The sequence below is a fragment of the Akebia trifoliata genome, chromosome 10 (genome assembly GCF_017979445.1).
Source record: "Akebia trifoliata isolate Shusen 1 chromosome 10, ASM1797944v1, whole genome shotgun sequence".
Lineage (NCBI taxonomy): Eukaryota > Viridiplantae > Streptophyta > Magnoliopsida > Ranunculales > Lardizabalaceae > Akebia > Akebia trifoliata.
This window is the reverse complement of record NC_141384.1, coordinates 30,281,357-30,298,590: the sequence shown is the minus strand read 5'-3', so window position 1 is coordinate 30,298,590 and position 17,234 is coordinate 30,281,357. Positions and strand designations below refer to the sequence as shown.

The 17,234-nt window shown below is 34.5% G+C and overlaps 2 protein-coding genes across 2 annotated transcripts; one reads left to right on the top strand and one right to left on the bottom strand.

Moving 5' to 3' along the window:
- The first annotated feature begins 357 nt into the window (after positions 1-357).
- LOC147393782 (PIN domain-like family protein) lies at positions 358-3,858 on the top strand. The gene is made up of 9 exons (XM_086456608.1): positions 358-519; positions 618-683; positions 780-885; positions 1,702-1,744; positions 2,142-2,214; positions 2,641-2,728; positions 3,175-3,231; positions 3,318-3,396; positions 3,557-3,858. Exons 1-9 carry the CDS (start codon positions 449-451, stop codon positions 3,568-3,570), a joined length of 597 nt encoding a protein of 198 aa, XP_086312734.1. The 5' UTR covers positions 358-448; the 3' UTR covers positions 3,571-3,858.
- Positions 3,859-4,207: 349 nt separating this feature from the next.
- Positions 4,208-6,857, bottom strand: LOC147393781 (aluminum-activated malate transporter 9-like). The gene is made up of 6 exons (XM_086456607.1): positions 6,453-6,857; positions 6,007-6,147; positions 5,657-5,926; positions 5,240-5,379; positions 4,994-5,140; positions 4,208-4,867 (listed from the first exon to the last, which is right to left on the bottom strand). The coding sequence occupies exons 1-6, from the start codon at positions 6,748-6,750 to the stop codon at positions 4,244-4,246; spliced, it is 1,620 nt and encodes a 539-aa protein (XP_086312733.1). The 5' UTR covers positions 6,751-6,857; the 3' UTR covers positions 4,208-4,243.
- Positions 6,858-17,234: the final 10,377 nt, after the last annotated feature.

Genomic DNA, 17,234 nt, shown 5'->3' with positions numbered 1-17,234 from the left:
CTAGCCCCATGTTAACAGGTTGAAAAATTGTGAACCGTCCATTTTTTGTAAACCATTTTTGATGGGTTAGAAGTTTTGGAATGGGCTGATTTTTGGTGATGATGATCTATTCCCTGTAGAGATCATCCTCACAAAAAATCAGCCCATTCCAAAACCTGTAACCCATATTTTCAAAAATGTTTTGCCAAAATATTTGTCAAAATGTTTGTTGCTGAACATTTCCCTATATATATATATATATATATATATATATAGGGAAATGTTCAGCACCCTAAGTTTTACCTTTATATGGGGTGCTGTGTATTCATGTCATACAACAAAACATAATTTTTAAACCTTTATCTTCTCTCACCCTAAAACGCAAAGAACCAGCCATCAAAGATCGGCAAGAGAAATCTGTGCGAGCTTCGTAAATTTGCTCAATAACTGGTGTAGGGTTTATTCAGAGATGGGGAGAGCAAAGAAAACCCGTAAATTTGCAGTAACGAAGAAGCTCGTTAGCTCAAAAATGATTCGCAAGTAAATAATCCTCTCCTTGATCTGATCTCCTTAAGAGATTTTTCTGTAACTGTGAAAAATATTTGATTTTTTTTTTTTTTTTTTTGTGTTGGTTTCAGACACAAAGAAGACGTTTTAAATCCTAATAAGAAAGATCTCGAGAAGGAAAAACTCCCCAGAAATGTGTAAGCCCCTCTTTGTCATCCTGTTTGTGATTTCTCTTCTTTGATTTTCTCAAATTTATGTTTATTTATTTATATATTTTGGTGATGGAATTTTAGGCCAAATGTTTCTTCAGCCCTGTTCTTCAAACACAACACTGCATTAGGGCCTCCTTACATGGTTTTGGTCGATACCAACTTCATCAATTTCTCTATTCAGAACAAGGTGATTTTTTTTAAGTATTATTTTCCTAATTGTATTTGAGTTTATGTTAATTGGATACCGTCGTTGAGAATGGAACAATTAATTGAAGCTAAATTTTAATGATTCTGTAGGTTCAATTATTCAGATTGAGAAATAGTGAGCTTTATTGATATATAAATCATTTATGCAAATTGGAATAGATTTTAGGAAAATCATAAAGTGTTCCCAAAACTAGGTTTTTGGCAAGTTTGGTAGAGGTTATAAAGTTTGAATTTTTTTAAGATTTTATCTTTATTTTTTGAAATTTTGCAATTTGACATTTTTTTTAACCATTGCCTACTAAACCTTGAATGAAAAGATCATATAGTGTTCCCATAACTAGGTTTTTGGGCAGGTTGGTGGATGTTATAAATTTTGAGATTTTTTAATTAGAGTTTTTGAAATTTTGCAATTGGACATTTTTTTAACCAATGCCTGCTAAACCTTGTATGAAATTTACAACATTTATATGAAATTTTGAATAAATTTCAAAATTTTGGAATTGGTTTAAATTTTCGCCATGACTGGAATTAATGTTGTAGCTTAGGTTTAGAAACAAAAAATTGTGTATTATAGCAAACAGCCTATATTATGAGTTTTATGCCAGTCTTAGATGTTTTAAGTGATAAATGTATTGCATAGTACAAATTCTGGTTGTTCACAATAATTGAGCGAGGTCTCTTGTGGAGTATACTTTTTCTTTTCTGATTTTTTGGTTCCTGATAATCAACTATTTAATGATTATTTGAACCAATTATCCCACTTTACGGATCCTTTTTTTCTTGTGTTTTTGTGTAGTTGGATTTGGAGAAAGCAATGATGGATTGCTTGTATGCAAAGTGTGAGTCTCTACATGCCACTTAATTTCTTCATTTTTTTAAAATAATGTTCTTAAATGCTTGATGGAAGTGACAATTTAATGTGTCTTATTAGGACATCTTATAGATAAAAGATCCACCCAGTTGGATGATCCCAGTTTTCTGGTAGATCATTGTTTTGTACATGAAAAATATGGTGATGTTTCAGAGAAGTGTCCATAGAGTTGATTTTGGTGATCATTCGACTGGGGTTTGATCTTGACAAATGTGTATCTCCAAGGTGGCACCCATCTTTTTTGTGTTGCTCCCTCACTTGCATTTGCTTCTTCTCTGTGTGTATCCGTATATTTGTACTTTTGTTGGATCATCCTTATGGTCCATCCAATTGGTGCCCGATTTCTTTTTTCTTCTATTATTTAGGCACTCCTTGTATCACGGACTGTGTTATGGCTGAACTCGAGAAGTTGGGGCAGAAGTATCGTGTAGCTTTGAGGTACATTTCTATATATTTAACTGAAAAACTTCATTTTTTTTTTCAATATGCTAATATGTGCCATTATTAGGAGGTGATTCTTATATTACCATTCTTCTTCTGTAAAATTTTTAGTAACAAATTTATATTGCTACTTGCATTGCAAGAGTTTACTTGCATGATTCAAGAATCTCTTCTTGTTTGAAGGATTGAGATGTGACTGTTGGACCATGTTTTGGCACCCAAAATTGATATACATGATAGACATGTATTCATGTTTGCGTGCGTACATGCCGTGCGCGTGCGTAAACTAGTTGAGTTGAAGAGAAACAAAAAAATTAGGTCAGAGGTTTATATGTCAACATGCATGTCTCCGTGTATTCTAAAAGCTCACTAGATTTTTAGTATTTAGTCCAATTACATAGGATTTCTCCTTTTTTTAAATAGGATTGCGAAGGATCCTCGGTTTGAAAGACTCCCTTGCACTCACAAAGGAACCTATGCTGATGACTGCCTTGTTGATAGAGTCACTCAGGTATAATTCAATTCTCAATATCTTCTACTACGTGTTTTCTTTTACATGATTCAAAATTCGGACTTCAAAATTGGCACCACATGCCTCCTAATACAAATGATAAATCTGTATTTTCAAGATATATTCTGTGTGGTTGTCATAAAGGCAATGTTTGTGTCTGGCACCATGACCCTATCTGTTGTCCACCATTTGTTTTTAACCATTGGATCAATGTGCTTTTGCATTAAAATAAGATGATCCATACAGGTTTTAAAAGTTCATTTTTCACCTTATCATTGCCCACATTCGATTGAGGTGGGTACAATTGTCTGCTTGTATGCTTGCTTTTATGGCCCCTATTCCCCTTATCTGCTAAGTTATCATCTATGACATCCATTGGATTTTTTTATTTATGTAATTTTGTCCTGCCCCTTCACTGAAATTTTATGACTCGTTTTGTTGGACAGCATAAGTGCTACATTGTCGCTACATGCGATCGTGACTTGAAGCGAAGAATCCGCAAGGTATAAGAAATATGATTTGTAGTAGCTTGAAATCTAATTTTTGTGTAAAGAGAATTCTGAAACATAAATTGCTTGATAACAAGCAGATCCCAGGTGTGCCAATCATGTATATTACTCAACATAAGTACTCAATCGAGCGTCTTCCTGAAGCAACGATGGGTGGAGGTAGGGTTGAAGCTGTTCCCATTTTTGTTGTTGTTGTTGTTATGATGTCAGTTTCTTGAAGCTATACAACAAATCCCGTTCTCTAGAATTTCAATAGATTTTGTTATGTTGAACTGTTGAGTTGTCATTTGGTCTGAGACATGTTCTCTATGTTCTGCAGCTCCAAGAATTTGAGAATGGGAGTTTATCTATCAGCAACATGAAGGCAATCAGTTCTTTGACCATTTCCAGGATCTACATATGCTTCTTTGATGTTTATGTTGTTGAAACATGCATGTTATATGGTCATAGGTGTGGTGGCTGTTTTTCCCCCTTGTGGCTTCCCATCTATATATAGTTCACTTTTTTAGTGTATCGAGTTTGACTATCGGGAGAAAAAGGAAAAAAAAAAAAAAAAATCCTAATCCTAATATTTTGATTCAGTTCTACTTTATGAGTATCAATTCCTTACATGTTACATCATTGATTGTGTTTAGCCTGCTGTAAAGGATTGCATGACTCTTGATGTGTGGAATTACTTAGGATTCTCACTTAGTGTAAATTTTTGCCATACTTTTATATGAATCATGTTCCATTATTTCAATAGTTATAGTTCAATGGAGAAAAATGGTTTGTATTGCTGACCCAAATAGTTAGGATAAATCTCTGGCTTGGCTATAATTTCTTTGTCTCCACTACTGTGGAGACGTGTGGTCATTTTGGATCTATCGAACGAATTTTAGGGGAAATTATTTTCACTTGCCGACTAGAAGGTTCATGAACCCTCCCCATCTCTCTTTCCGTATAGTTACATTGTTCAGATTTATTTCGGATTAGAACAGGTTTGGTATTTGGAGTTTCCCCCAGTTTATACACCCTCATGCTTGAAATTAGCCATCACAGCCAGCTTATTGACTGCTTCAACCAAGTGATCAAGGCGAGCTACAAATTCAATGAGCAATGACGTGAAGGTCGCAAGCGACAATGTTGTAGTGCTCTCCATTGCCCTCATTCTCGTGAGAAAATCCATTTCAAGCCCTCCTTCAAACTCATCCACCTCTCTTGATGGCCATGAGTGAAGTCTCCTTTGTTGCTTCTTCATCGCATCATGGTAAGATTCGGGAGCCTGGGCTGGAGGGGTCACATCTTGAGGTGCAAGATATATAGGTGGCTCGAGGTTGCAACTGTCACCACATTGCTTGTCCATGAAGCTAGGAAGGTCACATAGGGTGGTAGAGAGAGTATGAGACAGTTTGGGTATTTGCTTGGAAGAGTAGTCGAGGTTGTCGTGGCTTACTGTGTGAAGGTAAGAGTGCATGTCTATGGCACGTTGGAGACGTTCCGACGAGCTGTGAACCCTCTTCATTAAAGTAGTTTGTAGGCTGTGTTTCATATTGCTTATGTCTTTTCCCAAGCTCCTCACTAGCTGTGCGGCTTGGTTGGTTAGTTCCAAGATTTCTGATTGGAATGTCATACGGAGGGTATAGGGAGCCTGAAAAATGATCAAATAACATGAATCTTAATTATCATCATCATCATTATCGTATTTATGATCGAAGTAAAGTGGAAATATATGATTTAGGGTGAAGCTGTTTCACTCATAGAAGAGAAGAAAAACCTGCATCTCTGAGTGCAGGACACCATGGAGGGCCATGACCTCGTAGGCACAATATCGGAGAACAGCCCCAACTTTGATGTATTCGGACCATGGGTAGAAGAAATGTCGAAATTTTCCATGCGGTGGTTCCCATTTTGCTGAAATCACCTACAAAGTAATTATAACCCATCTTCAATTTTGACAATTTTAGCAAAAAATCAATCCAAATTAACTATATAAACAAACACAAAGCAAGATAATTAGTACCAAAGTTTCAATTTTGGCAGATGAGTTCAATGTCGATCGACACCTTCGATATGCAGGTTCGTCTGGGAACTCGTCCATGACTGTTTTGGAGAACTCTGGGTGATCACACCCATCATCCTCCAAATATTTTCCAACACATTCTGAGGTAAAAGAGAGAACAGTGAGAAACTTTCAATGATGAAATGAGAATTCCTGATCATCTACAAGGAGTTGGAGTTGCAATCATACTACAAGTCTGCTTGGTGCCATGTGGCAAATCCTTGTGGGCCCACTTAATTGAATCCAACAGATAGAAATCACCAATCATGATGGTCTTTGGGCCTGTGCCCAAAGGAGGCTGGGAGTAGGATTGCAACTCAACTCCAGGAATATAGGATCTTCACATAAATGGTGAAACAGTACTCATAGATGGCTAACCTTCAAGAGCATCAGCTACTGAGTTAAAGTTGTTAACTAGTTCCTTGTGAAGCTGTTCCCCAGCCCATGTAGGATAAATAAGAATGTTCACTAGAACAGCTACAAACCCTCCCATGGCAATTGAGTATAACCGATCCATGGCGGTTCTCACCGGGTTGCCCACTCGATAACCAGAGACTATAATCAAACAGAAGGTGAATAGTATGACCCTGAAACCATACTCATATGGGACAAACGATGGCCACAGCTTCATGAACGACGTTAAGGTTCCTGCATGAGATCTAAACTTTTTTATTTTTATTTCGTTGTTTTTTCTTTCTAATCTAGTGAGAAGTGTTTACAAGATTTACCAACAAAGAACATGCTGGCACCAATGATTATAGGTTCTGAGACATGGCCGGCACATAGAGCCAATTGGGCAATAGCAACCGCAATGACTCCAGCAACTAAACTTCCCATCGCTCGGTTGAATCCTCGGTTAAATGTGGCTCCTTTAGGAGAGTACCATAACAAATGTCAGGGTAAATATCTCAAAATACCCCATTAATATACTTGTTGAGGCATGCATGCATGCATCTATTTGCATTTTGTAGAAGAGTTGAGATCCCATTTGGTGTCCCGTTTCTATAAATAGGAGAGGTGTCTATGTGGCACAATTTGATTAGCAAATAAACACATCGAGCTACCCGACATGATTTAAACACCAACTAAAGCATGCCTAGTAGCACCTATCCTATTTTTTATGTATATATCGATGTATGTATGTATGTATGCATGCAAACGTGCACGTACATACCAACTGTATATTCAAACATGATGACAACAGTGAGGATAGACCAGATGATGTTGGTGCCAAAAACTTCATAAGGTGCTCGAAAAAGTATGAGCAACGACACAAGTAGCACTGCAAACCCCACCTTCAATGAGAAAATTACTCTATTCATATCTTCTTTGCAAAATTCCCACACATTCATTATCCATCCTTTGCAGGATAAGCTTCCATCAGTCGTAGATTTATTTCGAGTTTTCTCCAACTGTTTAACCTTCAAAGGTGAAGGTATTTCGATCTCAACCATACCCTTATCTCCATTCATTCTCCAATATTATAGTATAAGTTCTTCGACTTTGTTTACAAACCAAACTATCTCCAAAGATGGAGAAATTTTGGGAGGGAGAGCCAAACAAGGAGATGAGTTGAAGAGTAGAATAACGAATGTGATTTAAAGAGATGTGTGTGGTGGTAAGTTGATGATGCAAGTAGGGAAGAAATTGTGTAGACAGGGTTTGATATGGAATTCGAAGAATAATTCCACAAAAACCATAAGAGAATAGATGGACTGAAATACTTAGATAAAAAAGATGCCTAATCTCAATTCTCAATAATGTTATATGGATGGAGAATTAGAATCAAACAACCCAAGCAAGGTCAGACGATTTTGTTTGGCCGCGTTTTTATTTCTTTTTATAAATATATAAATCAATGAATTAAAAAAAAAATGTAATTATTAGAATATTTGGGGTTGTCAACAAGAATCTTACTCTCTTTTTTTTTTCTTCTTTGGCTAAGACACATGAATTGTACATCCATTGCTTTGAAAGCATGATGAAATGGACATATAAAGAAGTAGCCCCCATAACAGAACAATTTTGACGCACTCCGGCCCCAATATATACAGGAGTCACAATCCAAAGTGGTGTCCCGTTCTTATAATAACATACAATGTCTATGTAGCACTTTTTGGTAGGAGATTAAACACATCAGCTGCGTGCAATGTAGAAAACGGCTTGGTTAGGCGCCCGATGTGTTTTAAAATCCTACCAAAATGTGCCATGTTGACACCATTCCTATTCTATGGGAACGAGACACTTTACTTGAATCAGAGTCTGTATATAAAAGTTGATAAGGCACTTGTAATGTTGATCCCACGACTTGGGGTTCAACTTCAAATCCGTTGATACCAACCTTCACCTCGTTGACCACTATGGTTCAATGCACACCTCCACGTCAGCCCAGTGTCCTACCCAGCCACTGTAGCAATTTCCAAATTATTTTTCAAGAATCCAACAAGTGGGTCCTCAAATTTCTCTAAGTGGGGGTGGGGGGGATTCTTTGAAAAGGACTTCCTTTTTTAAAGGAAACAGTCTCTCAACTCTTAAAAATGATTGAGACTTTGAGAAGAATATATCTTATTTTTGTCAATTTTTTTAATTTTTTTTTTATGGAACGTGAGATCATGGTTGTGATGAAATATATCAACAAGAAGAATATTTTTATTCTTATTCTTAAACATAAGAACTCCATGTATTTTGGCAAAAGTGTAAGTTTTCATTCCTTCACAAAAATTAAAAAGAAAAAAAAAAAAAAGAAAAAAAAAAAAAAGAAGAAAAAAATAGAAAGAAAGAAGAATATTACTTTTAACAAACATGATTACAATCCACAAGACTAGTGGTTGTGTTTGAATGCCTTAGTCCATCGAACAGAAGAATGGGTTCTAATCCAATAATATATATATATATATAAAGACACAAACTTGTATCAATGGCATCTGGTTCTATAGAACTCCACGCACCTCCTCTTCATATGGGAATATTATGCTCAGAATTGACTTTGTATTTCCATTTTTGTGGTTTGTGAGAGATGGACAAGTTGTTGAAATATTAACCTTTAAAGAATTATTCTTATTGCCTCCCCCTCATAAAAACTCATTAAGTCTTCTCTTTCATATCCACCTTACTTACCTAAGCGTATTTCATTTCTTTAAATATAAGTCTTAGTCTCTTTGGAATATATCCATCTTTTTTTTTTCGGTAAGCTGGGGTTAAAGGGTCCCTCCCCTTTTATTAATCATCTCTTTCTAACATAGTTACGAGTCATATCATCAAAGAGAATTTTTCCAATTCTCGAGGAATGAAAGAATCATCCTCTAACGCTAAAAAAAAAAAAAAAAAAAAGAGCACACATTTCCATAGGAGCCCAGATGTGCAAGAAAATCGATGAACCTCAATCTGTGTTTTGATCAAAGATATGCATTCTTATCACAAACAAAATTTATCACCTTATGTAGGTATCAGCTAGCTTAATTGGTAAAGTCTTTAGGTGATGATACCAAAGACCCGAGTTCAAATTCTATTAGTATCAAGTAACTAAACTCATTAAAAACAATCTTACCAATAAAATAAAATACCACCTTATCAAGTTGGCATATTTTATAGAATAGAATTACGTTTAAAAAATAATAGATTTTATAACAAAATCTTAGTATCAATTTTGCTAATGAAGAAATTTATAATGCTCGATACTAATATCATTGGCTGATAGCTTCACTAGAAGTATTAGGGATTTAGTAGGGTGCAACTTGGTCTGGTTCAAATTGAGATCTTTGGATTGATTTGATTCAGTTTATAATGAATTTTGGTTTGGTATCGAGTTAACAAAATAGAAAACCAATCAATTTGGTTTAGTTCTTGATTCATGCCTTGTATAGAACTGAACCAAATTGATAACCTAATTCTTATATTAATAAAATTATAAATAAATATTATCAATCTATTTAATAAACTATACAGATTTTTATGATTAAATTGATTTTTTTTAATGGATAGATTAATATCATTTTTTTGGATGGATGGATGGATTAATGACTTTCTCTAATTGATGGACAAACTATTGAATTTTTTATTTAACGGGTACATTAATGACTCATCATATGAGATTTCATATTCATATTTATTTAAATTTATTTTTATTAAAAATATATTGATTCAATTAGATTTTTAAAATATTGATAATCCATAGAACCAAACCAAATCAAACCGACCTAAGCTTGGTTCGGTTTGGTTTGGTTTTGGGGCAATTTGGTTCGGTTTCAATTCTCAATTAATGGAACCGACTTACGTCGATTCGGTTCCGATTTAGTCTCAAACCGAACCAAGTTTCAACCCTAGGATTGACAAACTCTCCCACGTGGTTGTGTATAAAACTATAGATTTTTTTCTTGGGATACACAACACCACATATTTATGGGGATGCGCAATTGTGTACCTTGAGGAAAATTTTTATGATTCTATGCACAACCACGTGAGAATAGTTTGTCGGAGGGGGGAGTTAGAAAACCACAACTCATTGAAATATTATTTGAATCGTGATAATTTGACTACCCCACATGGCACACTCAATCGACTTTCTTGATAAGTTCGGGAGTTGTAAATCTAAATGTATTGGGATACAAAATTACATTTCCCTATAAAAATATATATATCTCAAGAGAATTGTGTATCCCAAGGTGTATAAATCTGCTACTCCCGAATTTATCACGTCAAATGAGTTGATTGAGTGTGGCACGTGAGGTAGACAGATTATCACAGATCATATATATATATATATTTAAATTTATCTCCAAACATATTATACCACAGATGTTTATCTTCCTTACCAAATGGCATTTATTTAATGAAACCCTTTCCCTACTAAGATAGTGAGTAAAAAAGCATTACTAAGTCTCATCCACCAACAAAAAGACCTCGAGATGAGTCAATAAGATCTTGAGAATTTTTTACAAATCTCAAGGAATTGTTTACAAATCTTGAGGCCTTTTTGAGGGTGAATGAGGTTTAATAAGGTTTTCTTTTTTTTTTTTTTTACTTTTCCCCTCTCACTATAGTAAGGCTAGTCAGACTCGTTAATGTGCGACAGGGCGAATTTATTCCTTTTAGATTAACGATATTTAATCTTCTCGTGAGAAAAAAAAATGATATTTATTTACAGGTAATAAGGCATGTGAACCCTTGAAATCTCGGCAGGAGATATGATTCTTAATTTCTTATCTCGTTTTGATCTTTCTCGTCGCAAGGCCAAGGAATCAGCGACAACGACCACTAAGCGACTCCATGATTCCATCAACCTTCACAATGACACGTGCGCTCGAATAAATATCTTTTTGTTTTTTCTCACGAGATTTCAACTGGAAAAGATAAACTACACGTGTCTTGTGAAGGTTAACTAGGAAATCATTTGTTCCAACTGGAGAAGATATAAATCACACGTGTATTCCCTTTTAGGAAGTTTTACCAAAATGGTCGAGTATTTTGCCGAATTTACTAGTCTAATTTTTTTTTTTTTAAATATTTATCAAAAAGAATCTTATAACTATTTTGGTATTTATTTATCTTTACCAAACTGGGTATCTATAGGATATTAATGATTAAACTGATTTTATCTTTTTATACTTTTATTTTCAAATTCATATAAATGAACTAAATTTTTTTCAAATGTACTCATCAATTTTTACCTTAATACCTTCATTTTCAATAAGAAATAAACTCTAAACCAAAATTATTTTGTCGGACTTCATAAAAAAAATGATCTTCTATTTGAGGTTCACAAAAAGGTTAAAAAGGTAAATTGCAAATGTGACCTACTTTGGACACCCATTTTGGATATATATACTATATATATATATAGGGAAATGTTCAGCATCAAACATTTTGGCAAAACATGGGTTAGAAGTTTTGGAATGGGCTGATTTTTGATGAGGATGATCTCTATGGTGAGAAGATCATCATCACCAAAAATCAGCCAATTCCAAAACTTCTAACCCCATCAAAAATGGTTTACAAAAAATGGACGGTTCATGATTTTTCAACTTGTAAATATGGTATTAGAAGTTTTGGAATGGGCTGATTTTTGGTGAGGATGATCTCTTCGGGTAAATATGGGGTTAGAAGTTTTGGAATGTGCTGATTTTTGGTGAGGATGATCTCTTCACCGTAGAGATCATCCTCACCAAAAATCAGCCCATTCCAAAACTTCTAACCCGTGTAGGACAAAAATGGTTGGCTAAAATGTTGGCCAAAATGTTTGGTTCTGAACGGGACCTATATATATATATGGGGACGGTTCAGCAGCCCTAAAGTTTGCCAAGTTTGGTATCAAACATTTTTCAAAATATGGGTTAGAAGCTTTTGAATGAGCTGATTTTTTGTGAGGATGATCTCTATGATGAGGAGATCATCCTCACAAAAAATTAGCCTATTCCAAAACTTCTAACCCAATCAAAAGTGATTTACAAAAATTGGACGATCCACGATTCTTCAACTTGTAAACTAGGGTTAGAAGTTTCAAAATGAGCTGATTTTTTATGATGATGATCTCTTCACCGTAGAGATCATCTTCACAAAAATCAGCATATTCCAAAACTTCTAACCCCATCAAAAGTGATTTGCAAAAAGTGTTTGGCACCAAGCTTGGCAAACTTTAGGGAGCGATTTGGCAGCCTTAAAGTTTGACAAGTATGGTGCCAAACACTTTTTGCAAATCACTTTTGATGGGGTTAGAAGTTATGGAATAGGCTGATTTTTGTGAGGATGATCTCTATGGTGAAGAGATCATCCTCACAAAAAATCAGTTCATTCCAAAGCTTCTAACCCATATTTTGAAAAATATTTGGCACAAAACTTGGCAAACTTTAGGGTTGCTGAACCGCCCCCTATATATATATATATATATATATATAGGGAAATGTTCAGCAACAAACATTTTGGCAAAACATGGGTTAGAGGTTTTGGAATGGGTTGATTTTTGGTGAGGATGATCTCTACGGTGAGGAGATCATCATCACCAAAAATCAGTCCATTCCAAAACTTCTAACCCCATAAAAAATGATTTACAAAAAATGTACAGTCCATGATTTTTCAACTTGTAAACTGGGGCTAGAAGTTTTGGAATGGACTGATTTTTGGTGAGGATGATCTTCTCACCGTAGAGATCATCATCACCAAAAATCAGCCCATTCCAAAACCTCTAACCCATGTTTTGAAAAATGTTTGTCAAAATGTTTGTTGCTGAACATTTCCCATATATATATATATAGGGAGCGGTTCGGTAGCCCTAAAGTTTGCCAAGTTTAATGCCAAGCATTTTTTGTAAATCACTTTTGATGGGGTTAGAAGTTTTGGAATAGGCTGATTTTTTGTGAGGATAATCTCTAAGGTGAAGAGATCATCCTCACAAAAAATCAGCTCATTTTGAAACTTCTAACCTTAGTTTACAATTTGAAGAATTGTGGACCGTCCAATTTTTGTAAATCACTTTTGATGGGGTTAGAAGTTTTGGAATAGGATGAGGAGATCATCCTCACAAAAAATCAGCTCATTCCCAAGCTTCTAACCCATATTTTGAAAAATGTTTGGCACCAAACATGGCAAACTTTAGGGTTGCTGAACCGTCCCCATATATATATATATATATATATATATATATATATTATATGAACAGCGTTCCTAAGACTCATATTGGGACTCACATTGCGACACACCGTTTTGTCTTATATGGGCAAAAATATTTGGAATGGGCTGATTTTTTGTGAGGATGATCTCTATGGTGAGGAGATCATCCTTGCCAAAAATCAGCTCATTATGAAACTTCTAGACCGTCCAATTTTTGTTAAAAAATTATAGGCCGTCCAATTTTTGTAAATCAATTTTGATAGGGTTAGAAGTTTTGAAATGAAATGATTTTTTGTCAGGATGATCCTCTCGTCACAGAGATCATCCTCACAAAAAATCAGCTCATTCCAAACATTTTTGCCCATATAAAACAAAACGGTGTGTCGCAATGTGAGTCTCAATATGAGTCTTAGGAACGTGACCCTATATATATATATATAGGGAAATGTTCAGCACCCTAAGTTTTACCACACACTTTAACAAACGTTTTTTGTCCTACATGGGTTAGAAGTTTTGGAATGAGCTGATTTTTGGTGAGGATGATCTCTATGATTAGAAGATCATCCTCCCCAAAAATCAGCCCATTCCGAAATGTTTAGCCCCCTGTTTACACATTGAAAAATCGTGGACCGTCCATTTTTTGTAAATCAATTTTGATGGGGTTAGAAGTTTTGGAATGAGCTGATTTTTGGTGAGGATGATCTCCTCACCATAGAGATCATCCTCACCAAAAATCAGCTCATTCCGAAACTTCTAACCCATGTAAGACAAAACGCGTTTGTTAAAGTGTATGGTAAAACTAAGGGTGGCGAACGGGACCCATATATATAATATATATATATATATATATATATATATATAATATATATATATATGTATATATGGGTCACGTTCAATGGCAAACTTTTTGGCAAAACATTTTTCAAAACATGGGTTAGAAGTTTTGGAATAGGCTGATTTTTGGTGAGGATGATCTCTACGGTGAGGAGATCATCATCATAAAAAATCAGCCCATTCCAAAACTTCTAACCCCATCAAAACCAATTTACAAAAAATGGACGGTCCACGATTTTTCAACCTGTAAACATGGGTTAGAAGTTTTGGAATGGGCTGATTTTTGGTGAGGATGATCTCCTCACCGTAGAGATCATCCTCACCAAAAATCAGCCCATTCCAAAACTTCTAACTCATGTTTTGAAAAATGTTTTGCCAAAAAGTTGGCCATTGAACGCTACCTATATATATATTTAAAGCATGATTCTATAGTTATTCTAGCCATCATATATAGGACCATTTTGGTACTTTCCTTTTCTTTTCACTTAGGTGTATAACTTGCATACCTTGCATCATTTGCATATATATATATATATATATATATATATATATATATATGTATAGGGGGCGGTTCAGCAACCCTAAAGTTTGCCAAGTTTTGTGCCAAACATTTTTCAAAATATAGGTTAGAAGCTTTGGAATGAGCTAAAATGGGATAAATATCTTTTAATAAATATTTTTAAAACATGATTCTATAGTTATTCTGGCCATCATATATAAGACCTTTTTGGTACTTTCCTTTTCTTTTCACTTAGGTGTATAACTTGCATGCCTTGCATCATTTGTTGCTATTAGGCTGAACCATGAATCAATACAAAGCAAATTAGTTCGCGATACGATTTGTATTGGGTTCATAAAATCAAGCGAACTACAAATCCACTAAAGTTTGCTTGGATTCAATGAACGAAAACATTTGGTTCAACGAACCAAAGCATTAAGCTTGGTGAACCCAACAATTTGGTTCGTCAAATCAAACAAATTTTATTTCTATTTAATTTAGAATTTTTTAACATTATAATTAGGAGTGATAATGGGTCGGGTCGAGTCATGTCGTGTTGAAGTAAGGGTATTATGAAAATTTACCAAACCCAAGCCCAAACCCAACCCATTTAATAATCGTGTTAAAATCTTAAACCAAAACTCAACCCATTTATAAATAGGTATACCTGACCCAACCTATATATGACATGTTTGATAAAATTCTAATCTTTATTGAATAAAATATATTACATTTCCACCACAAAAAATAAAATACCATAACTAAAAATAAAGTCACGCAACCATAAACTAAGTTCCATGATAAAAATAACTTTCTTTTGAATTTTTTTTTCAAATCTCCTATAATTTTATCCCTTACAATCATGTGGCATCAAATCATATTTTTGGATGCCATAAGGTGATCTGATTAGAAAACTTTTCTTACTTGGTAAGAAAGTTTTTATTTGTTTATTTATTTATTATTATTATTATTATTAACCTTACTTAGCAAGGATAGTTTTAGCCACCCGGATCACTATATTAGGAATCAAACACTATATGTCTTTAGATGTCAATGAAAAAATATATTAAAAAAATATAAATATAAATAAATAACTTAGTAAGAAAAGTATTTTTTCGTGATACATGTTCTTAATTCTTCGTCGATCTTCACAAACAATCAAATCTGATGGCACTGAAGTTCTAGAAGAGGTGATGATAATTAAATAATAAAAAAAGAATTATCTTCAAATTTTCAAGGTAGAAGAGTAAGTTGGTGTGGCATAATCCTCGTTCCTCAATTACTACAAGATTTAAGTCAACTATGCTCCACAAAGTTTTACAGACCCTTGTTTGACACTATATCAACGGAATCTTATTCTAACTTGCCTGCCAAGGCCGGACATAAATATATAAAGTAACCAAATTAGATTCTCAACGGACTTCTCACAGTTGCTAGAAATATTTTATAAACAAAAACTTCGTGAAACCATATCTGATGACCATATACCATCTCAACTGTCCATTTAATTGATCATAACCTCAAAATCATACTCATTGTGATCCTACAAGCATCCCAGCCCTTGATTTTTTTTTTTTGTAGTCTTACAATTATAAACATCAAATTATACACGCACCACCCTTTTATAAAGTCCTACATGCAATTGGTTGAGTCGAGAGTCAACCAGACCCGAAGGGTGGCCCCAAGGGATTCATTGCTTCGTGGGGTTTCGATCACTTGACCTAACTTTCCTGAGGAACTTATCAAGGTTCGACTTGCCACTAGGTCATCTTGAAAATCAGAGTCAGAGCGTGCCATCTTAACATTACGTCTAGGACATGTGTTATGATTTATGAAAAATAATTGTTGAACGACAACTCCTTGTAGAATTGTTAAATTGATTCCTCGATTGATCAACCAAAGTAAGGCATGTAAGTTGACAAAAGGGCATTTGCCAATGTCACTCAAGCATGAGATGTGCAGATTCAGTAAGATGTTGACACGTGTAAATTTTATTACAAGTATGATGTTGACAGAACAATTTACCTAGGTATTTGTGGATGTAATTTTTGATTGATACACCATAAACCAACACATGTCACTTTGAGATACAAATTCCCCTCACACACGGAGACTAAGATGTAATACTACTCAAATGAAGGACTAATCTCTAGTAAGTCGACCAAGAAACAAACCTCTTATACCTTGGGTGATGAACAAACCTAATATACATCGAGGGGATGGATTAAGCAGCTAGATCCAGATACCGATGTATTAAGGATCAAAGAGTAAAAGATCAGTCAAGATCCTCAAAAATTAGGGATCATAACAAAGAGGATAAAGGTGGCAGAAGATTCCTAAAAAGACGGGATGACCAAAGATGGAATGGGAATTAGATACATACCAAATCAAAGTTATCTTTTAAAACGAATCAACATAGAATTGGTAAATGAAATTTAAAGAGATCCCAAGGTTTCATCTCTATAAATACATTAACAAGAGACATCAAAATGTATGATTTTCCTCCTCACACATTGTCTCTCCTACTTTTTATAATTAACCTGACTTAGACGTAGGAGAGGTTGTGTTGCAAGCACACATAGGAATTTGAAAATTATAAAGATCAAGCAGTTTGTAAATATCTTGAAGTAGAGTAAGAAATTGCATCTACAATATTCTAATACTTTATAAATAAATGATCATTTAAAATTTAAAGGCGTAAATACTTCTACTCTTCAAACTTAAAATCTATCAGATTTACAACTGACTTGATCGTTAGAATATTTTTAGATCACCATCAATAAGACTCAAAGAGTTTAATTCAAACTAGAGTCTTCTCGAGAGAAAGGTACATAATTTGAATTATATATTTTGTAAGATTTACATATGGACAGCATAGATAAGTTGATATAAATTTTCTTTTGTAAAGATGAGATACACACACTAACATGATTCTCTCAAAGCATGCAAAAGGGTGTTTCGGTAATTTCATCCAACAAAAAGAAAAAAACATTTTCGTACAAAAACCCGCGTTTCTCTGTT

What these genes read in the sequence shown, in the direction of transcription:
- LOC147393782 (XM_086456608.1), top strand. Translation starts at nt 449, where the DNA reads ATGGGGAGAGCAAAGAAAACCCGTAAATTTGCAGTAACGAAGAAGCTC. An exon ending in GGATTGCTTGTATGCAAAGT is followed by an intron (nt 1,745 to 2,141) that starts GTGAGTCTCTAC and finishes TCTATTATTTAG; the next exon opens with GCACTCCTTGTATCACGGAC. An exon ending in TGAAGCGAAGAATCCGCAAG is followed by an intron (nt 3,232 to 3,317) that starts GTATAAGAAATA and finishes GATAACAAGCAG; the next exon opens with ATCCCAGGTGTGCCAATCAT.
- LOC147393781 (XM_086456607.1), bottom strand. Translation starts at nt 6,750, where the DNA reads ATGAATGGAGATAAGGGTATGGTTGAGATCGAAATACCTTCACCTTTG. An exon ending in TGCCAGCATGTTCTTTGTTG is followed by an intron (nt 5,927 to 6,006) that starts GTAAATCTTGTA and finishes GATCTCATGCAG; the next exon opens with GAACCTTAACGTCGTTCATG. An exon ending in TCCTGCACTCAGAGATGCAG is followed by an intron (nt 4,868 to 4,993) that starts GTTTTTCTTCTC and finishes ATCATTTTTCAG; the next exon opens with GCTCCCTATACCCTCCGTAT.